The sequence below is a fragment of the Bison bison genome, unplaced genomic scaffold, assembly GCF_000754665.1.
Source record: "Bison bison bison isolate TAMUID 2011002044 unplaced genomic scaffold, Bison_UMD1.0 scf7180017864484, whole genome shotgun sequence".
Taxonomy (NCBI): Eukaryota; Metazoa; Chordata; class Mammalia; order Artiodactyla; family Bovidae; genus Bison; species Bison bison.
The window spans coordinates 2,401,528-2,420,546 of NW_011495044.1; the positions used below are offsets into that span (position 1 = coordinate 2,401,528).

General features: G+C 43.7%; 1 protein-coding gene across 1 annotated transcript in view; it reads right to left on the bottom strand.

Moving 5' to 3' along the window:
- RIMKLA (ribosomal modification protein rimK-like family member A) overlaps positions 1-18,999 on the bottom strand; it is a 32,701-nt gene extending 13,702 nt beyond the window's left edge. Inside the window, exons 1-2 of the mRNA XM_010862666.1 lie at positions 18,837-18,999; positions 2,640-2,870 (exon numbers count right to left, since the gene is read on the bottom strand). Coding sequence (XP_010860968.1) covers positions 2,640-2,870; positions 18,837-18,999 — 394 coding nt within the window. The remainder of the gene's footprint in view (positions 1-2,639; positions 2,871-18,836) is intronic.
- Positions 19,000-19,019: the final 20 nt, after the last annotated feature.

Sequence of the window (19,019 nt, forward strand, 5' to 3'; positions counted from 1 at the left end):
GGGAGAAATATCAATAACTTCAGATATGCAGATGACACCACCCTTATGGCAGAAAGTGAAGAAGAACAAAAGAGCCTCTTGATGAAAGTGAAAGTGGAGAGTGAAAAGGTTGGCTTAAAGCTCAACATTCAGAAAACTTAAGATCGTGCCCTGCAGTCTCATCACTTCATGGCAAGTAGATGGGAAAACAGTGAGAGATTTTATTTTGGGGGGCTCCAAAATCACTGCAGACGGTGCCTGAAGCCATGAAATTGAAAGACACTTACTCCTTGGCAGTAAAGTTATAACCAGCCTAGACAACACATTAAAAAGCAGAGACATTACTTTGGCAACAAAGGTCCGTCTAGTCAAGGCTATGGTTTTTCTAGTGGTCATGTTTGGATGTGAGAGTTGGACTATAAATAAAGCTGAGTGCTGAAGAACTGATGCTTTTGAACTGTGGTGTTGGAGAAGACTCTTGAGAGTCCCTTGGACTGCAAGGAGATCCAACCAGTCCATTCTAAAGGAGATCAGTCCTGAGTGTTCAGTGGAAGGACTGATGTTGAAGCTGAAACTCCAATTTTGACCACCTGATGCGAACAGCTGACTCATTTGAAAAGATCCTGATGCTGGGAAAGATTGAAGGTGGGAGGGGAAGGGGATGACAGAAGATGGGATGGTTGGATGGCATTACCAACTCAATGAACGTGAGTTTGAGTAAACTCCTGGAGTTGGTGATAGACAGGGAGGCCTGGCGTGCTGCAGTCCATGGGGTCGCAAAGAGTCAGACACTGTTGAGTTACTGAACTGAACTGATCCCTCTGATCAAACTATCAAAGGGCTTCCATTTCCTCACACCCCACTCACTTCCTCATCCCCGACAGGATGGTTTTTCTTTCCAATGCTAAAGTGAAGCTGTAGTCATTGAACGCCCTGTGCTACATCCAACACACGTCTCTGTGCTTATGTCATGTGTCTTTTTAGAATCAAGCACGACTTTTCGTTATACCACTCTCTGTGGCATGTTCTTCCCATTGGCGTCTGTCGTCTTTCTTCTTTCTCTTCTCACCTTTCCAGTTGCTCTCACTTGGCTTCTTGCATAAGTTCTTCTTCCTTTTCCTATTCCCTAAAGGATTCTCTCCCAAACTCTCTTTTATTAATTATTATTTTATTATGATAAAATAGACATAACAAAATTTACCATTGAACCATTTCATGCAGCTCAGGCCTCTCTTCATTCTGCATATTCTCCACTCTTGTGATTTCACTAAACGTAATGGAAGTTTCCACATCTACTTCCGTAGTCGACACCTCTCTCAGGAGCTCCAGATTCATTTATCTGGTGCCTACTGAATACTTTCACTCGCTTACTGTAGAAACCTCATATAGAATGTGTCCTAAACCCAAATAATCTCTCCCAATAATGCCTTGCCCTACCCACCCGTCTGTTTCTCTTCTTCCCTGGAACACTCATTGAGTTTTTGCTTTCTCATCTGGTGGCCCAAACCAGACACCAGAGTCACTCTTGATTCCTCTCCACTGTGCTAACACCCAAACAATCATCATGTCCTCATATTTGTCTCCTTAAATCTTGAATCTGTTCACTTCATACCTACTCTAACCACCTTATAGTTTCGGCCATCATTGCTCAGCTGCATCATTTATAAAGCCTACCACTGTACACGGCCTCCCTAATAGCTCAGTTGGCAAAGAATCTGCCTGCAATGCAGGAGACCTTGGTTTGATTCCTGGGTCAGGAAGATCCCCTGGAGAAGGGAAAGGCTACCCACTCCAGTATTCTGGCTTGGAGAATTCCATGGACTATATGGGGTCGCAAAGAGTCAGACACGGCTGAGCGACTTTCACTTTCACCACTATATATCCTGTCTCTCCTTTACCTCTGGTCTAATTCCTTCTCTGCAGTGTAGCCAAACTGACATTCTGACCTCTCATCAGGCCATTTCCTTGCTTAAAGCCCTCCAATAACTTCCTGTTAGTCTCAGGATTACCCCAACCTCTTTCATATACTGTAGATGGCAACTTCTTATCTTTCTAGCCATATATCTCAACTCTAGTTCCCTGATATTCTACAAATTACTCAAAATAACACCAATCGGTCATGTTCTCACTTACCTTTAGATCTTTCTATATTCTGCTTGCTTCTTAGACTGCTCCCTTACCCACCTTGCTTTAGCTCAATAATGTCAGCTTTATCTCTTTTGGGAAGTCTTCAATATCCTAAACTAAATTAGGAGCTCTCCTATAAACCCATACCATCTTGCACTAACTCTTATCCTGGCACTTACTACACTGCCCTGAAACTGCCTGCTTACTTGCTGTCCTCTGCCCCTGATGAACTGCAAACGCCTTGAGAGCAGGACTCTCCTGCTTACTGCTAAAGCAGAGTGCCTAGTGTGGTGCTTGGCACACTGCGTGTCCCAGCTACATATTTAATGAACGAATTCCAGAGAAAAAGGAGCAAAGACATTTCAGACAGCGGGGATGACTATGATACAGACTCAAGGTATTGACTCAACTAAGATGAACAGATTCACCTTGAAAGCCAACAAGAGCTACTAGAGGGCTTCTGGGGAGAGAGAACATAAGAGATGCGGGCAATTTGGAAAAACAAGGCTCAATTCTATTTTAAGGACACTCACCATAGGAGAAGGTGTCTGGCATGGGGACCCCATGCCCAGCCAGCTCCTGGAATGTCCAGAATTTGTTGATGCAGTTTAGAATGCTCTGTGGGCGGTTGACTAAGCGGCAACCCAGCTTCTCCAGGTGTCGCAGGACGGTGATGTCACTGTCCGACTGCACGGAGGGCGTGGGCACGCGGACAAGCACCACGTCTGGGAAAGTGGTGAGCGCCTTCTGGTTCAGCTGCAGGCCTGCAATCAAAGGAAGAAGTGAGCTGTGTGCTGGCTGTCATCTAATCCCACCAGAAGCACTGGTTCCAACAGATGCCTCAAGACTGAAGTTAGCGGAAAGAAGAGCCTTGAAAGTGGCACTTGAATATCCTGTTGTAATGAGAGGCTACTGTCCATCTTATACTCTAAGCAAATGAACACTGAGGAAATTCAAAACAGTGAATGGGGGCAGGGGAGGAGGGCAGTGTACCGAGAATAATCCAAGTCAGAAAAATCCACAGGAGATAATATAGTGCAGTACCTCCTTCCATATAGCACTATTAATAGTATTCCCTAAAGCTTGGTGTCTTAGGAGGCTGGGGACAATAATAGGGAATGCAGTATAAGACACTTAAGGTATTTTTACTACTCTCATGATTTCATCTTTAAAAGTCATCTGGAATATTATGAATATAATGGATGTAAAATGTCAATGTTAAGTGAAAAAGAAACGATACAAAATTATCGATATAAGTTAGAAAAGGTATATCAACATTTTAACAGTGGTAATGGGATTATAGATGATTTCCTATAATTATCCATGTTTTCCAAAATGCCTCCAACTGTATATTACCTTTATAACAAAAAACTTAAAAAATAATCAATCTACTAAAAGTCAATTTAATATTAAGAAACACTAGAATGCATCACAAAACAATTGATCTGTATAGCCAAATGACTTAAACCTGCATGATACTGGATGAACTGGGAGTATTAGCTTGTGATGAGGACTCAGAGGAACAGGAGTGCAGTCTTCAATTATCTGTAGGGTTCCATGCAGAAGAATTACTTGGCTTGTCTTCTGTGACCTCAGGAGATAGAGCTGAGGAGCTATCCATAAGAGCACTATTTTGTCTGACTGCTCACTGCTGTGACCCCAGCCCCTAGAACAGTATCTGGTGCGTGGTAGGCACTCCATGTTTGTTTAATTGTATAGAAGCTACATAGAGATAGATATGGGCTCAACAAAAGGGATACTTTTCCGCTGTCTTAGGATGGAATGGGCTGAGGCTCATTAGGTCATTCAAGGATGGCACAGAAGGAATGTCACAGCAACCTGCTTGATCTCTTTCAACCCTGCTAGCCTATGGTTTGTATTACTCTTAGTAGTTAACTGGGCATCTCCAGTGCACTCAGCATTTGGGGATACAATGACAGAGACAGGAAGTGGACTGGAGAGGGCAATGAGAAGTAAGTTCAGGGAATTACTTGGTCTGCCTTAGTGAACCTTAAAGGAGTCTCTAACATGCTCCACAGAAAACCTTTTAAACACAGTTCGAGAACCATGTTATAGACTTTAACCTAAAGCACCTTTGATTTCGTAAGTGATAAAAAGTGCACAACCATATTAATTTCAAGAAAATAAAAGTTACCAAGGAAGTTACTATTTCTCTATACAGGGATGAATTATATCAATACAAAAACTCTAAGCAAAACAAAACAACAGCAACCAAACAGAAAAACCCAAACCACAGAACGACTACATGGATCTAACTTGCACAGTTTCCTCCCATTCTAGATGTTTCACCAATTTAAAGCAAAGAGAGTAAGTGCAATCATTAAGTTAAATTGTTTTCAGTACTTCTGTTGACAGCGTGAACCCAAGGAACTGGAACGTAATTCTCAGGGATGATGTCTAAAGAGCATTCAGGTTATCTTCACTTTGCCATCAGAAAACAGTATCATTTATATGTGCTTTTTCCTTTGCCACTAATAGCCCCTGGGGAAAATAATCTGAAAGGGGGGAAAAAGCAAACCCTGAGTAATATCCTCAAAATTGGTAGGAGAAGAAAGAAAAGTATTCAAGTTGGTGAAAAAGGTGAGTAAATACAGAACAGTCAGGGGAAAAGTGACAGCCCAGAACAACATTACATAATGAGGTAATATATGCAAAAATGCTTTAAGAACTACGAAATGCTATGCATATGCAAGGCACTGGCATTTTTACTGCACAGACATTCTACGGAGCAAGGTAGGACACTTTATGGAGATTTGCACCACCTGATGAGAAAAATGGCTTTGCAACAGAAAAGTGACCTAGAGAGATGAGAAGCAGCAGAAACATCTGGCTTTTAAATCTTAACAGGAGACCACAGACAAACAGTTAAACTTCTAAATGGGAAGAAAAGAATTCAGTCATTTCTGGAAATACCAACCACACGTGGACAGAGACAGCTCAGCCTCGACAAGCAGATTCACGTACACCTAGAAGTCTTACCAGGACTTCATCTCTCTTCTCCAAAGGTAAATCTTTGGGCCTGGCTCATTCCAACTGAAGCCTTTAATAAACGAAGAATGGAATGGATTAACGTGGAGCTGAAAAGGCTCTTGCAAGCAGTTAGACAGATGTGGCCTCTGACTGTGCTGGCCTCCAGCTCTGTGCAGAGAGGAGCATGATGGATTTAGGGAAAACATCAGTACAACCAGTTCTTTCTCTGCCCACTGACCCAGCTGCAGCATCCGTGCTATGGGGCAACGTCACTTGCCCCCGATCACTCCCGTTTTCTTTGCTGTCTGTACCTTGGGCTTCCCGTGTGGTGCCAGTGGTAAAGAATCTGCCTGTAATGCAGGAGACGTGGGTTTGATCCCTGCGTAGGGAAGATCCCCTGGAGGAGGACATGGCAACTCATTCCAGTATTCTTGCCTGGAGAATCCTATGCACAGAGGAGCCTGGCAGGCTACAGTCCAGAGAGTCGCACAGAGTCAGACATGACTGAAGCAACTTAGCACAGCAGGTCACGGCACCTTGTCCAAATTAAACATTTCTAGAAGCAGGAGACAAGAGTCTGCAGCTTGTGATGGCATCCATCAGCAGGAACGGCAGTTCCGCACAGCCATGGCCAAGAACAGCTTGGATTTAAGGCTGCTGCTAAGTCACGTCTGTCGTGTCCGACTCTGTGCGACCCCATAGACGGCAGCCCACCAGGCTCCCCCGTCCCCGGGATTCTCCAGGCAAGAACACTGGAGTGGGTTGCCATTTTGTGCTCGGCAAACCTGTCAGTGAATTCTTGAGCCTTTAACCACTTAGTAATCTCTCTCCCTCTTCCCATAAATATCTCCTCTCAGGAAAGGATGGAGCTTAATGTGTCACCTTTCCTGGGATCATTAACATTCCCACTGCAATCTATGGGCCTTACGCCAAAGGAATGAAAGGCTGATGCAGGAACTCAGAGAGGGCAGGCTTCTGCTTTGCTGGCAAGGGATGGAAGGAAAGCCCTGAACCATGAGGGGCTCATTCCCTCAATAACAAGCGATTTCATGTGATTAAGTGCCCTAGTGCTCTTGGGTATCACCTTGACCTGGACATCAGGGTGAAGGGAAAGAAGCTGAGTTGCTTCTGGGATATTTGGGATCTCTCAGGCTCCTAGACTGGGCTTGAAATTTACTATTTAGCCTCGAACCAATTTTTTTTTTTTTTTAATTAAAATGATCACTCTGTCCCCGAACAGGTCCATAAGATTGTGAGAATGATCCGACCCCAAACTAGTTAGTACAATGATGAATAACCAACCTTGCTTAAATCAACTTTTTGAAACCACAATATTTCCTCCATATTACTTCCAAAAAGAATAATATATTTTCATGGGTAATTACGTTCTGATTTCCTTTCGACTCTATTATTTATATTTGGAGATATGTTTAATGTATTAAAAACAAGATAGAAAAATGAGTAACTTTTCCAAAGAATTGAGCCTGTTTTTCTTCCTAACCTATATATTGGATTAAATTAATTCTACAGAACTAGACTTTTGCATTTATATGCACAACAGCAGAGAAATGCACATAATAATACAGAGAAATAGCTTTAGAAATAAGTCATTATTGGAAAGCAGAGCTCTAAAAATTAAAACCCATTTTCAATCATTCATACAAATACAGGGAAGAGTCAAGGATAATAAAAGGTAGAATCATTCAGATCTGAATTTGCCTAACATTTTGTGTTTGAGGGACTTGGCTAAGAGCTTTCATATGTATTATCGTATTTAAATTAAAGATGTTTCGTTAAAAAAAAAAACCGAACAGACTTGTAGTTGCTGAGGAAGAGTGATGGCCTGGAGTTTGGGGGTGGTAAATGCAAACTATTACATTTAGAATGAATGAACAAGGTCCTACTGTACATCACAGGGAACTATATTCAATATCCTATGGATAGTGGGAGTATCCACAGGAAATTATATTCAAAACCATAATGGAAAGGAATATAAAAATAGAATGTATATAAGTGTATAACTCCGTCACTTTGCTGTACAGCAGCGATTGGCAGAACAATGTAAATCAACTATGCTTTAATTTAAAAAAATGACATCTTGTATATGAACCCTTGTACTGGACTGATTATCAAAAGTCTTTGCATTTACACAGACCTGATGCCCAGTGGGTCACCACCCTTTAGATGTGTGGGCACAGAGCACTCATTCATATACACACATGTACATCCCTGGCTTCACAACAAAAATGCAAGCTTCAGAACTAAACTGGCAGGGCTTCCCCGGTGGCTCAGTCTTCAAGAATCTGCCTGCTAATGCAGGAGACGTGGGTTTGATCCCTGATCTGGGAAGATCCTACATGCTGTGGAGGAACTAAGCCTGTGTGCCACAACTATTGAGTCTGTGCTCTAGAGCCCTGGAGCCACAACTCCTGAAGCCCGTGTGCCCTAGAGTCCCTGCTCTGAAACAAGAGAAGCCACCACAAGACCGCACAACTGCAACGAGCAGTGACCCCTGCTCGCCACAACTAGAGAAAAGCCCACGCAACGACGAAGAGCCAGCACAGACAAAAAATAAATAATTGATTAACAACAACAACAAAAAACCCTAAACTGGCTTCTTGAATGCTAGGAAAAAAACACTTCATGTACAAAGCAAGTGGCAGAAATAAGAAAAAGCGCAGAACACCATAGCAGGAAAGCCAGCAAAGGACCTCACTTACGGGAGTTTTTAGAACCACTACATGTGAGTAGGATCATGTTTACTACTAGCCATGGTTGGCGGTAAAGCTGAGAAAGGAATCAACACTATAAATTAAGTGGATAATAATCCATCAAGTGCTGCGCACTACCATGTCGTGTGAGGAGGAATATGTGTCATCCCAAACATGATCTGGCTCATCCCAATCATTCTCCACATTTTCTCCGGTCTTTTTCTACCCTACCCCCCAGCATTTCCTCATACGGAAGTTATTTTTATTCTTACTATGCCGCTCTTCCTTTCCTTTTAAAGGTCTTTGTTACAATGCTTCAAAGAAAATTGCACCTCCACCCCATTAAGACTCACAGTCATTATGAGGCCACCTTCTCTTTCCGCCAGATGCTATTTTGAGGTCATTTAATTCAGTTCAACCTTTATTGAACTGTTGCAATGAGTCAGACACAGAAATACAAAGATGAGCCAGGTGGTCTCTGCCTACCAGGAGTTTATCGTCTCTTTATGGAGAAAGATACTGACATCATTCAGTCACTCAACACACATTTATCATTTCACATAGTCCTTCAGTGAAGATTTATTGAGCACCTACTTTGGGCCAAACCCAGTGTAAGAGTTGGGTTTCCCCAGCAGGACTCCTGGAGACAAGGACTGAAGTACAGGAGGTTTATCATCAGGGTGGTAATTTCAGGAAACACTGGGAGGGGAGAGGAGAAGACAATGCTGCAAATAAAAGGTGTCTTAGGAAGTGAGTGATGACCTTGGCACCCAGAGCTTAATCCTGCTGGGCAACAATAAGAAATGGTTTAGTGCACACTCCTTGGTTACCACACCCAAGGGGCAAGGGAGCTAGTGATTTATAATTTTATATGTATTCTAAGTCTGGCTGAGAGCGGATCCAGGGGTGTGGTGTTAATTCCCTGGCCCTTCTGGCTTACCATACACGTGTGGACAAAGTGAGCTCCTGTAAGCAGAGAAAGCTGTCAGGCAGAGATTCAGGTACTACTGATGGTTAGATGCAGGACAGGGCGGGGTAGGGGTGCCATCAAATGTAAGAGCAAAGCACCATGGGAGAGCCTCTGACAGTGAAGGAACATGCATCCAGGCACCGTCTTAAGGGCTGGGCACAGGGGCGGAGGTGTGTGAGTGAGACAACATCCCTGGGATTTAAGAAGAAAGAAGACAGACAACTGTAATTAATGTCAGTGAGGTTCTACAGAGCACCTGGGTATTAAGAAGAGTTATCAGTCTGGTTTGGGCAGGGGCTGGGGAGATTCTAACACAATATTAGAAGTGCTCTCGCAGGTATATATATCAGGGTACAGTGACAGCAAAGGAGGAGGGGACAGCTAGGTGATTATTTCTGAGAGAATCAAGGCAAGTTTCAGACAGGAGATGTCGACTCACAGTGCTTCTGGCTCAGAAGAAACGTGTAACTAATAAAAGCTTGATGTCTACCTCTTGTTGCAAAGGCATGACAACCCATACACACTGAGTTCAGGAATATCCCAGGGCTATTTGCAAAGGCCTTTCAAGAAGTTGAGGCCACAAGAGATGAAAGGCAATTATGACAAAGTGGATAAAGTCCTGGCCTCCACGTCAGAGACTTGATTTAACTTGTGCTGTCATTGAACAGCTTGGCAAGACAAAAAATGTCCCTGGGTCTCAGTTTGCTCTTCTGTAAAAGAGAACAACTTGAAAACCTTCCTCTCTCCCTCACCTCACCAACACAATCTTTCCTGCAACCACAAAGACAACCCTCATCAAGCCCTTCCCCCCTTTCACGTCAGTCTCTCAAGACTCCAGTCTCCAAGGCCCCGTCCCTGGACTCTGAGCCACACCCACCCCAGTTCTGACACTGCCTTTTCTACTCCCACTTCCGCCTCCCCTGTGCCCTAGGGGACTCAGTCCATGGGACTCGATGGGCAGCAAATCCCCTATCCTCGACCTTTTCAGTGCGTGTTCCTTTCCTCTTCTTTTTTGAGTCTAATTGCCCCCTGCCTCTCCCCAGTGGCACTGCTTCTTCCTCCCTCCCAAGCTGTGGCGGTTTTCTCTCTCTCACGCCGGGGGTCCCTGGGCCTGGAGGTAGGAGAGACGTGCTCCTTGCTTCTCACTGTGGCTTGAGCATCCCCCTTCTCTCCTCCTAAGACACCCAGTCTGACTCTCGTCCAACCACACCACATCTCCCTACTTGTGCAGGTCTTCTAAGGCTCCCAGTCACTCCCCTGTCCTTGAAGCTTTAGCTCCAGATTCACTGACTCTCTTGCACTGTCATAGATACTGGTGACTTCAATATCCCAATGCAGGGGACCTGGGTTTGATACCTGGTGGAGAAGGCAATGGCAACCCACTCCAGTACTCTTGCCTGGGAAATCCCATGGATGGAGGAGCCTGGTAGGCTGCTGTCCATGGGGTCGCTAAGAGTCGGACACAACTGAGCGACTTCACTTTCACTTTTCACTTTCATGCTTTGGAGAAGGAAATGGCAACCCACTCCAGTGTTCTTGCCTGCAGAATCCCAAGGACGGGGGAGCCTGGTGGGCTGCCGTCTATGGGGTTGCACAGAGTTGGACACGACTGAAGCGACTTAGCAGCAGCAGGGAACTAGATCCCACATGCCGCAACTAAGAGTCCGCATGCTGCAGCTAAAGATCCTGCATGCCGCAGGGAAGAGCAAAGATCCCATGTGTTGCAACTAAGACCCAGCGTAGCCAAAGAAAGAAGTCAATTAATTAAAATTTAAAAAAAAGAATTCTTCCGATGCCCAGGTCTCTCCATCTTTTGACTTCCTTTCCTCCAAGGATCCTGTCCATCACCCCAGCCCAGCCACCACTCCCAGTTACATTCCAGACTTTATGCAGTGATCAGAACTCCCATCTCCAACCACTGCGCCCTATATTTCCAGCTCACTCTCTCGTACCCCAACTCCAGCCACAGTTTGATACCATCTGGAACTACCATGCACGGGTCCCCCATCTTTTTACTGCCCTTCACCCGCTTCATGCCCTCACTTCCGCCCTTATACTATTTAAATTCCATAGTGAAGCACCACACATATTACCCTCATGTCCTTGCACCCATTTCTTGCTTGGCTAAACCACAATCCCAGTAACCCTGACCCCACTCTGCGTACTTCATGTGTTCTTCTATGCAATGCAGCATGGCTGGAGAAAAAATACACAAATCTGTTGGCTGGTCTCAAGGGCATCCCTACCGCTGCCTGGTAAGCATTGTTTCCCTAGTCCACTCACTCTCCCTCAACCCCAAACAACTATTTCACACTTTGTCTTCTTGCCTCAAATCTTTACTTCTTCCTACCTCCTTCTCATTCTGACTCTTCCTATTTCAATGATTCTGAAGCAATCAGAAAAGAACTTCTCTGTAAGTTTCCACTATCACATCTACTCACCTAGCTGTTCCTTTGCCAATAGGTTACCTTCTCTATTATACAGCGGCTGAAGTGTCCTTGTTCCTAGCTTAAGCCAACTTCTTGAAATATGCATTCGATCCCAACCCCTCTCAGGCATTTAAGGCAATGCTCCAGCAATTAATCTCCTTCTCCTAAATCTCCCATTTCCCTCTATCAGATCATTCACACTAACATAAAATATGGTGTTATTTCTCTCTTCTTTAATAAAAGCCTCTCAAATTCATCTTTGAGCAATATCTTAGCTCAAGCTGCTATTACAAAATATCATAGCCTGGGTGGCTTAAACAACAGACATTTATCTTGCACAGTTATGGACACTGGAAGTCTGATATTGGGGTCTGATACTGCCTTCTTGCTGTATCCTCACACGGCAAGGAGAAAGAAACAGAGAGAAAGATCAAGTTCTCTCAACTCTTGTTATAAAGGCATTAATTGGATCATGAAGACCCCACCCTCATGATCTCATCTAAATCTCATGACTCAAAGGCTCTACCTCCAGATACCATCACATCAGAAGTTAGGGCTTCAGCATATGAGTTTTGGGAGAACACAATTCAGTCCATACAAGTTATCAATCCATTCTTCACCTTTCCATTATAATAAAACTCCTAAGACAGTGCGTGTATTCACTGTGTTCCATTACTTCATTGAAACTGCTCTTATCAGAGTCACTAATGCTAAGCCCATAGTTTAAATCCAATGGTCACTTCTCAGTCCTCATCTAACTTGATTTACCAACCACAGCTGAAATAGTCTCATCATGTCTTCCTTCTTTAAATATTTTCTCCACTCAGCTTCCAGCACACCACACTCTCCAGGGTTTACTTCTTTTACCTAGGATTCTTTGCTGGTTCCTCTCCCTCTCCCCAGAGCGTCCCCAATGGCTCGGCAGTAAAGAATACACCTGCAATGCAGGAGAAGTGGGATCCCTGAGTATGGGAGATCCTCTGGAGGAGGAAATGGCAACCCACTCCAGTATTCTTGCCTGGAAAAAACTCCATGGACAGAGGAAGCTGGTGGGCTACAGTCCATGGGGTTGTAAGAGTTGGACACGACTGAGTGACTAAGCATGCTTTCTCCTTCTCCCCAACCAGTGAACAGTGAAGTGTCCCAGAGCTCAGTCCCTGGATCTCTTTTCTGTCTGTAGTCACTCCTGGGAGACCTGTATGGAGATGATTCTACTTTTTATATCCTCAGGCCAGGACTTTCCCCTGAATTGCAACTGATATGACAAACTGCCTACTTACCATTTCCATTTGGATGTCTAATGGGCACCTTAGGCAGTCCTGATCCTCACCACCTACCCAAACCTACTCCCCTCGCACCCTTTGCATATGAATATAGTAAACCTGATTCTCACAGCTGTTTAGGACAAACATTGGAACTTTGAAGGCCTCCTTGATTAGTCTTTCTTACATGTCCAATGTCTGATCCAGTAGGCAAATCCTGACAACTCTGTCTTCAAAACATATCCAAAATCCAGTCTCTTTTCCCCTCCTCCCCTGAAATCATTCTAGTCCAACAATCAGCATCCTCCATCTCTCACCTGAGCTGCAGCAACATCCTCCTAGGGGATCTCTCTACCTCTGCCCTTGCTGCCATCAGTCTATTCTCAGCACTACGGCCAGTGTGGTCCTGTGCACGTAGGGCAGGTCACATCACCCCTCTGCTCAAAAGTCTTCAGCGGATTCCCAGCTCATTCCAGGGTAAGACAGAAAGTGCATCAGTGACTCACAAGGCCCTATATACAGGGTCCCCTCCCACCCTCACCTCTCTGACCTCCTCTCCTAATGCTCATTCTTACTCATTCTGCTCTGGCCACACTGGTTTCCTCGCTGTTCCCTCTCCCTGAACCACCCTATGCCCAGATATCCCAAACAGCTTGTGTCTTTATCTCCTTCAGGTCTTTTACTTGAACCTCATGCTCTGGGTGAAGACCACTCCAGCCACCCTGTCTAAAACTACAATCCCTTCTCTCGCCCCCAGAAATGCACTACTTTTTCTTCCTTCTTCCTTCCTTCCTTTTTTCCTCCTTAGCTCTTTTCACCATATGCTAATATATTTTACCTCATTTGTATTCTATTTCCCCATCTAGAATGTAATCTCCTCGAGAGGCAGGGATTTCTGTGTGTTTTTTTCTGATGCCTAGATCAATACTCCACACATAGTAGGCAGTCAACAGATATTTATAAAGCAAATGAATGAACAAAATCCTGATAATGAGGGAGACTGTGTCTGTTCTTACTCTCCATTGTGTCTCCAGCACCTAGCACAGCACCTGGCCTGGCACAGAGTGGGCACCCAATTGATATTTGTGGAATGAAGTAAAGGAATGAATAGGATTGTTGTGAAGATTAACTGACACATAAATGATATTAAACTATTAGGAGGAGAAGGGGGCGGCAGATGATGAGATGGTTGGATAGCATTACTGACTCAATGAACATGAGTTTGAGCAAACTCTGGGAGATAGTGAAGGATGGGGAAGCCCGGAGCGCTGCAATTTATGGGGTAGCAAACAGTTGGATACAACTTAGCAACTAAACAATAGCAACAACAATTACAATACCAGAGTTATAGGAACGAGGAACCATTATTCCTGTTTATTCTTCAATGCATAGTAACTTAACTGTATCCCTTCCTCACAACGAAATCTTGAGTTACTTTTTAATAGTGAAGGATCGAGTAGAATTAGATTGAGAATTTTGGATTCTGTTGTAGTTTTGTAACAAAACAATATAAAATTCAAATAAGGTCAAGTCTCTCTGGGAAATAGGTACTGTGGCCTACCTATCTACTGGAGAAGTTGGTGGAGTGGGGATAAGCCTAGCAGTAATGTACCTGGATGTCAGTGGACTCTACTAAGAAGAGGAATGACAAGGGGGATGGATGGATGCAGATGACCTGGATCTCTCTGATGATGGCTGTATCCCTTCTACCAGGCAAGCTTAACCAATTTGGTGGAGGGTATGGTAGTAACAACAAGTGATTCAGAAACCTATAAAGTAGGGCTCTGAGATCCACTAAGGACCCCCATCTATTAGTTCTAGAATGTTTCCCAACACAGTTCATGAGCTGTCCCTAAAAATAGCTGTTAGGAACATCAACATAAACCACACTTCAACCCATCCTCAGTCCTGGAGGTCAGCCCACAGTAATAAATGTGGACCCACGGGGTAGAGCATATCCATTCAGCACTCACGTCAGTCTGGAAACATTATATGGTCGGTGCTTCCACCCACTCCCTGATCTTTCCACTAGTGCTGGATGCTGGTTTATTCGGATTACAGGGTGTCAGGCACAGGCCTTTAGCATGGACTAAGGTTAAAGATCAACCTTTGTGCACAAAGTTGAGCCTGGTATGCTTTCTTGCTAGTGTCTTCTTGCACAGTAATGGGAATCCATCCTTTCTCTACAAGGCCCCTGTCCTCTTTTGGAAGGCTGACAAAAGACCATTTTCTCATTCAAATTTAATTAAGATTTCTCCCCACCCAAACATTTTAAATCGTACACACCTGATTCCTACAAAGAACCATGTGAGAGTCTCGCAGAACAACTTAATGTAAAGAACCTGACCTAGAAACTGCCATATAGCCACCAAGGTTTTAACTCTGAAAGTAAGGGAAGAATGCTGAATCATCCTGCTCCTAGGAGCCAAACTGTAACACATCCTCATTTCCAGGTCAGACTCATCTCTTCTGTCTTGGTATCTGTTCCTGAGTTTGGGGCTATACTTGCTTCTTGAGACAGTTAATTGTAAAGACCTGTGGGTGGTCAAAACACTTGATCTGCACCAATGACTCTGCCCTCAAATAAATAAACATCCTCATCACGAAAACAGTTATGCATCCAGTCATGAAATCTCAGACACAGCACCTAATTACAGCACAAGTCTCACATACCTGCATTAGCCTCTCACATAGCTGCATTAGCCTTTAACAAATGTCAACTGAAGGTCTACTACGTACCTATTCTGGAGCATACATTTGAGCAATATCCAGTCATTTTGGGGGGTGAGAGAAGATGAACTTTGTAAATAGGTAAATTACAATAAAATACAATGAATGCTATCTTACTCGGCAGCAGATGGAAGAGAAAGATGCTTGGGGACCAGGTAAGGAGTCAAGACAGACTTTAGAGAAAAGAAAGACTTGAGATGCATATAAAGGGTGAATAGGAGCTCCCCAAGGGGCAGGGAGCTGGACCAGATGAGCATCTCAGGCAGAAGCAATTTCAGTGCACGGGGCAAGGTGAAGTCAGTACAGCTGATGCATGGGATGGAGTGGAGGCAAGGAAACAGAAAGTGCTGAGCCCAGAATTACTCAGTGTTGGTCCCCAACTGCCAGCCAGCACCATATGCCCAGACACCCTGACTGGGCACATAATTATCAGATTAATATGTAAAAAGAAACTTAGCCTATGGCATATGATAAATGCTCCATGTGTTTCGTTTTGAATATTCCTACGTGCATTTTTGTGCCATATTCACCACCACTGTATCCTCACGATTGAGAATAATTAACAAAAATGTGTTGAATGAATGAAGAACTTGTGGTTTCTAAGAAGGACATGGCGATGCACAGATTCTCATAATGCTACATCCAGCAGGACCTGAAGGTCATTCACTCCTCCCAGTAGTCTCCCCACCCGAATCTATGCTCAGTAGAGCAGACCACTGGGTTAAATAACCATAGAACCTTGCATTTGCAGCATTTCTTCAGTTTACTTGTATTATTCTGTTTAAAATAATTGCAGTGTTTAAATCCAAAACTTTGATCCTCTTGTCTGAATTCTACTTCATATATAACCTGAAATTCTTATCTCTGGATTTGGGTTCCCACTAGCCTCCATGGAGGGAAGATGGGCAATGAATTTAAGGAACTGGCGGAGTCACTGCCTGTTCTTGTCTCAAAATGACCCCTTCATCTACTCCCACATGAATCTAAAGAAAGAATGGAAAGGAGCAAAGATATGAAGCCTGAGTAAAGGTGACACTTTAACTTCCTAAACTATCACATTACTCTGCAACATCACGGTCTAGCCTCAATGTAATGTAATTCTGTTCAATTTCATATCTACTGAGAAAGGTATTGGGCTGGCCAAAAAGTTCATTTGAGTTCTTCTATAACATCTTACAGAAAACCCCAAACTTTTTGGCAATACTATAGGTTGCAGATGTCCAAGGATACACTTATTCCATCATCACTGGCTGGGAATTAGAGTAGGTTGTTAACCGTCACTCCATCTCTCTGATCATTAGGCTTTTCATTTATAAAATGAAGGGGTCAGAATGGATGATCCCAAACTCCTTCCCAGCTCCCACAATAATTCTCAAATAGGAAAGGACATCAGTACCATTGTAACTATTTCTGGATTTCAAAGCCAGTAATTTCTAGAGTTTATTTCAGAGGAATACTTTGGCTTAACAAATTACCAACAGTTTTCTATAACTGACTCTAGAAGAAACTGGGAAATAGACTGCATATTTTAATTCATTTAAATACATTTATTGAGTGCCTAGTATGAGAGAGGCGCTATTTAGACACTGTTACAGCATTGAGCAAAGCAAAGGAGCCCAGTCTTCTCATGGAACTCACTTGTGCTTTAATTAATCCCCCCATGCACCACGCACCGAATAAGTCTTCTGACTGCTTTGGACAGCAGAAACAGTGATCTAATAGGTTTGTTTTATGTGTTGTGACTTGTGTGGGGCAATCACTGAATTAGCAAAAAGTTAAAACTGCTTCAAAAAGTAACTGTGTTCATTTTCTTGATCGGGTAGGCAAATAACTATGTAGATCTTCTTGTAGTTTAGAAAGAAGTAACTACTGGCTTCTGAATAGATTGAGATACATTCACACATGAATTTCAGCAAAATTTTAAGACACTAAACAAAAGAGTGGAAATGTTTCCTGCAGCATTAGAATTTAATTTTCTATTTTCCTATGACTGTTTAAAATGGGGTTTTAGATACAAAACAGAGAGCATTCCCCTACTCTTTCACGGAATGCATGATGGGTCTATAAAAAGGAAAATGATGTAGAATGATGTGCCCGTATCTCAAAAAAGGCATCTTTACAGGCTGGAAAAAAAAATTTAAAAAGAGCAAACTCTTGGGGGTGGAAAGATGTATATACTAGATCTAGATCAGTAAAATACGACAGATCATTCCATTTAAGTACAGTACTGACAGATATGGCTGGAGGAACCCTAACCCTTAGCTTTATAAATGAGAAAGCTGAGATTCAAAGACATAAAGAGACCTGGTCAAGGCAAAGCCAAGATACTTGTTAGCAGCAAAACTGTAATAATCCAATCCTGCTGATTCCTTGTCTAGCAATCCAGCTCAGCATTAACTAACTGTGAGAATTTTTAGCAAATCAAGACTAGAGAGAGGGAGCCCTTTATGGTTGACAGCCACTCTTTTAGACTAAATGTATATGACACCCAATGTTTGGAGTATATTTCTCCAACAGACTATTCAATCTGTTACTACTTATGAAGGTTTTTGATTAATTTATGGATGAAACATCTGGAACAGATATGGTCCACTTAGAAACAGGTCATATTCAAAATCTCATATGTATGTAGCCTGTTCAGAAGTTGGGACCCCTTTCCCCTGCCAAAGAAAAGTAACAAATTATGAGTTTATTTAACCAGGCATGGTTGAAACAATATAAATGATATTCCAAGAAACACTCTCAGTGGGCCCAAAGCTCCTTGAGTCCTGGACCCCTGTGGATACCACCATTCTGGAGGCTGCAGAGACTTAAACACTGTAAGTCAGGGGAAGGTTCCTAAACCAGGATTCTTAAGCCAGAAACTGTTTATATTAGGATAATTAAGAATATCTAAAAACACACAACCTTTTGAGGTCATGGTCACAGCTGATAACCATGTCTTACCGCCCCTCTCCCATTCCCTACTCCCCAAATCTCTCGAACACAGTAGTGGAGAAATCAATGCAGCCAGAATGGTCTCTACCTGAAATCTTGACTTTCCTGGAATCAGAATTTAATACTTTCAGAGAGGAAGATCAGTTTAAAGAAAACCCATCAAAGGTCTCCTCTCCTACTTTATACTCGAGAGGTAATTCTAATCTTTCTCAGATTTCTCCCCATCTGCAAGTTTCTAGCTTGGAAATAATAGTCTATGCAGTGCACTGCTGATGCTTGGACACTCTAGGAAAACTTTTAAAAACATTCATCTTAATGGCAATTTTGTAAATTTAGTGTTGGCTCTTATAAATCTAAACTGGCAGGGTACTGAAGCGAGCAGAATTTGCTAATTTGGGGTTAGCTTCATTTTCCTCGGACCTCCAGGCGACTTCAGGTGAATTCAAGTTCCTTCCAGACTAAGTCTCCTAAGTGAATTAAACCCCGTTCTCAAATCTTGCCCTCAGGGCAGATGCTGGTGGTCAAAAAAGCTTCCAAGATTAGGGAATTTCTCTAACCCAAAGAGGTCTCTCGGGGGAGAGCGGCAGGTTTGGGTGACCCAAAGGAGACTTGGCCGGGGGAGGCCCGATGCGCGGGCCCACCCGCTGGCTCTCGGGGACCCCGGAGCGCCACCCCACCCTCCCGGGCCCACCTAGCTCACCGAGGTTGCCGCCGACGATGGTGACGGCGATCTGGTCCATGAGCACCGCCCGGAAGCGCACGTCCTGCTCGGAGCAGCGCTGCCGGAGGGCGCGCAGGATCTGCACCTGCGGGTAGTCCTCGCGGATGCGCCGGTCCGTCAGGAACCAGAGCTGGGAGCACATGGCGGCCAGGGCGGCGGCGG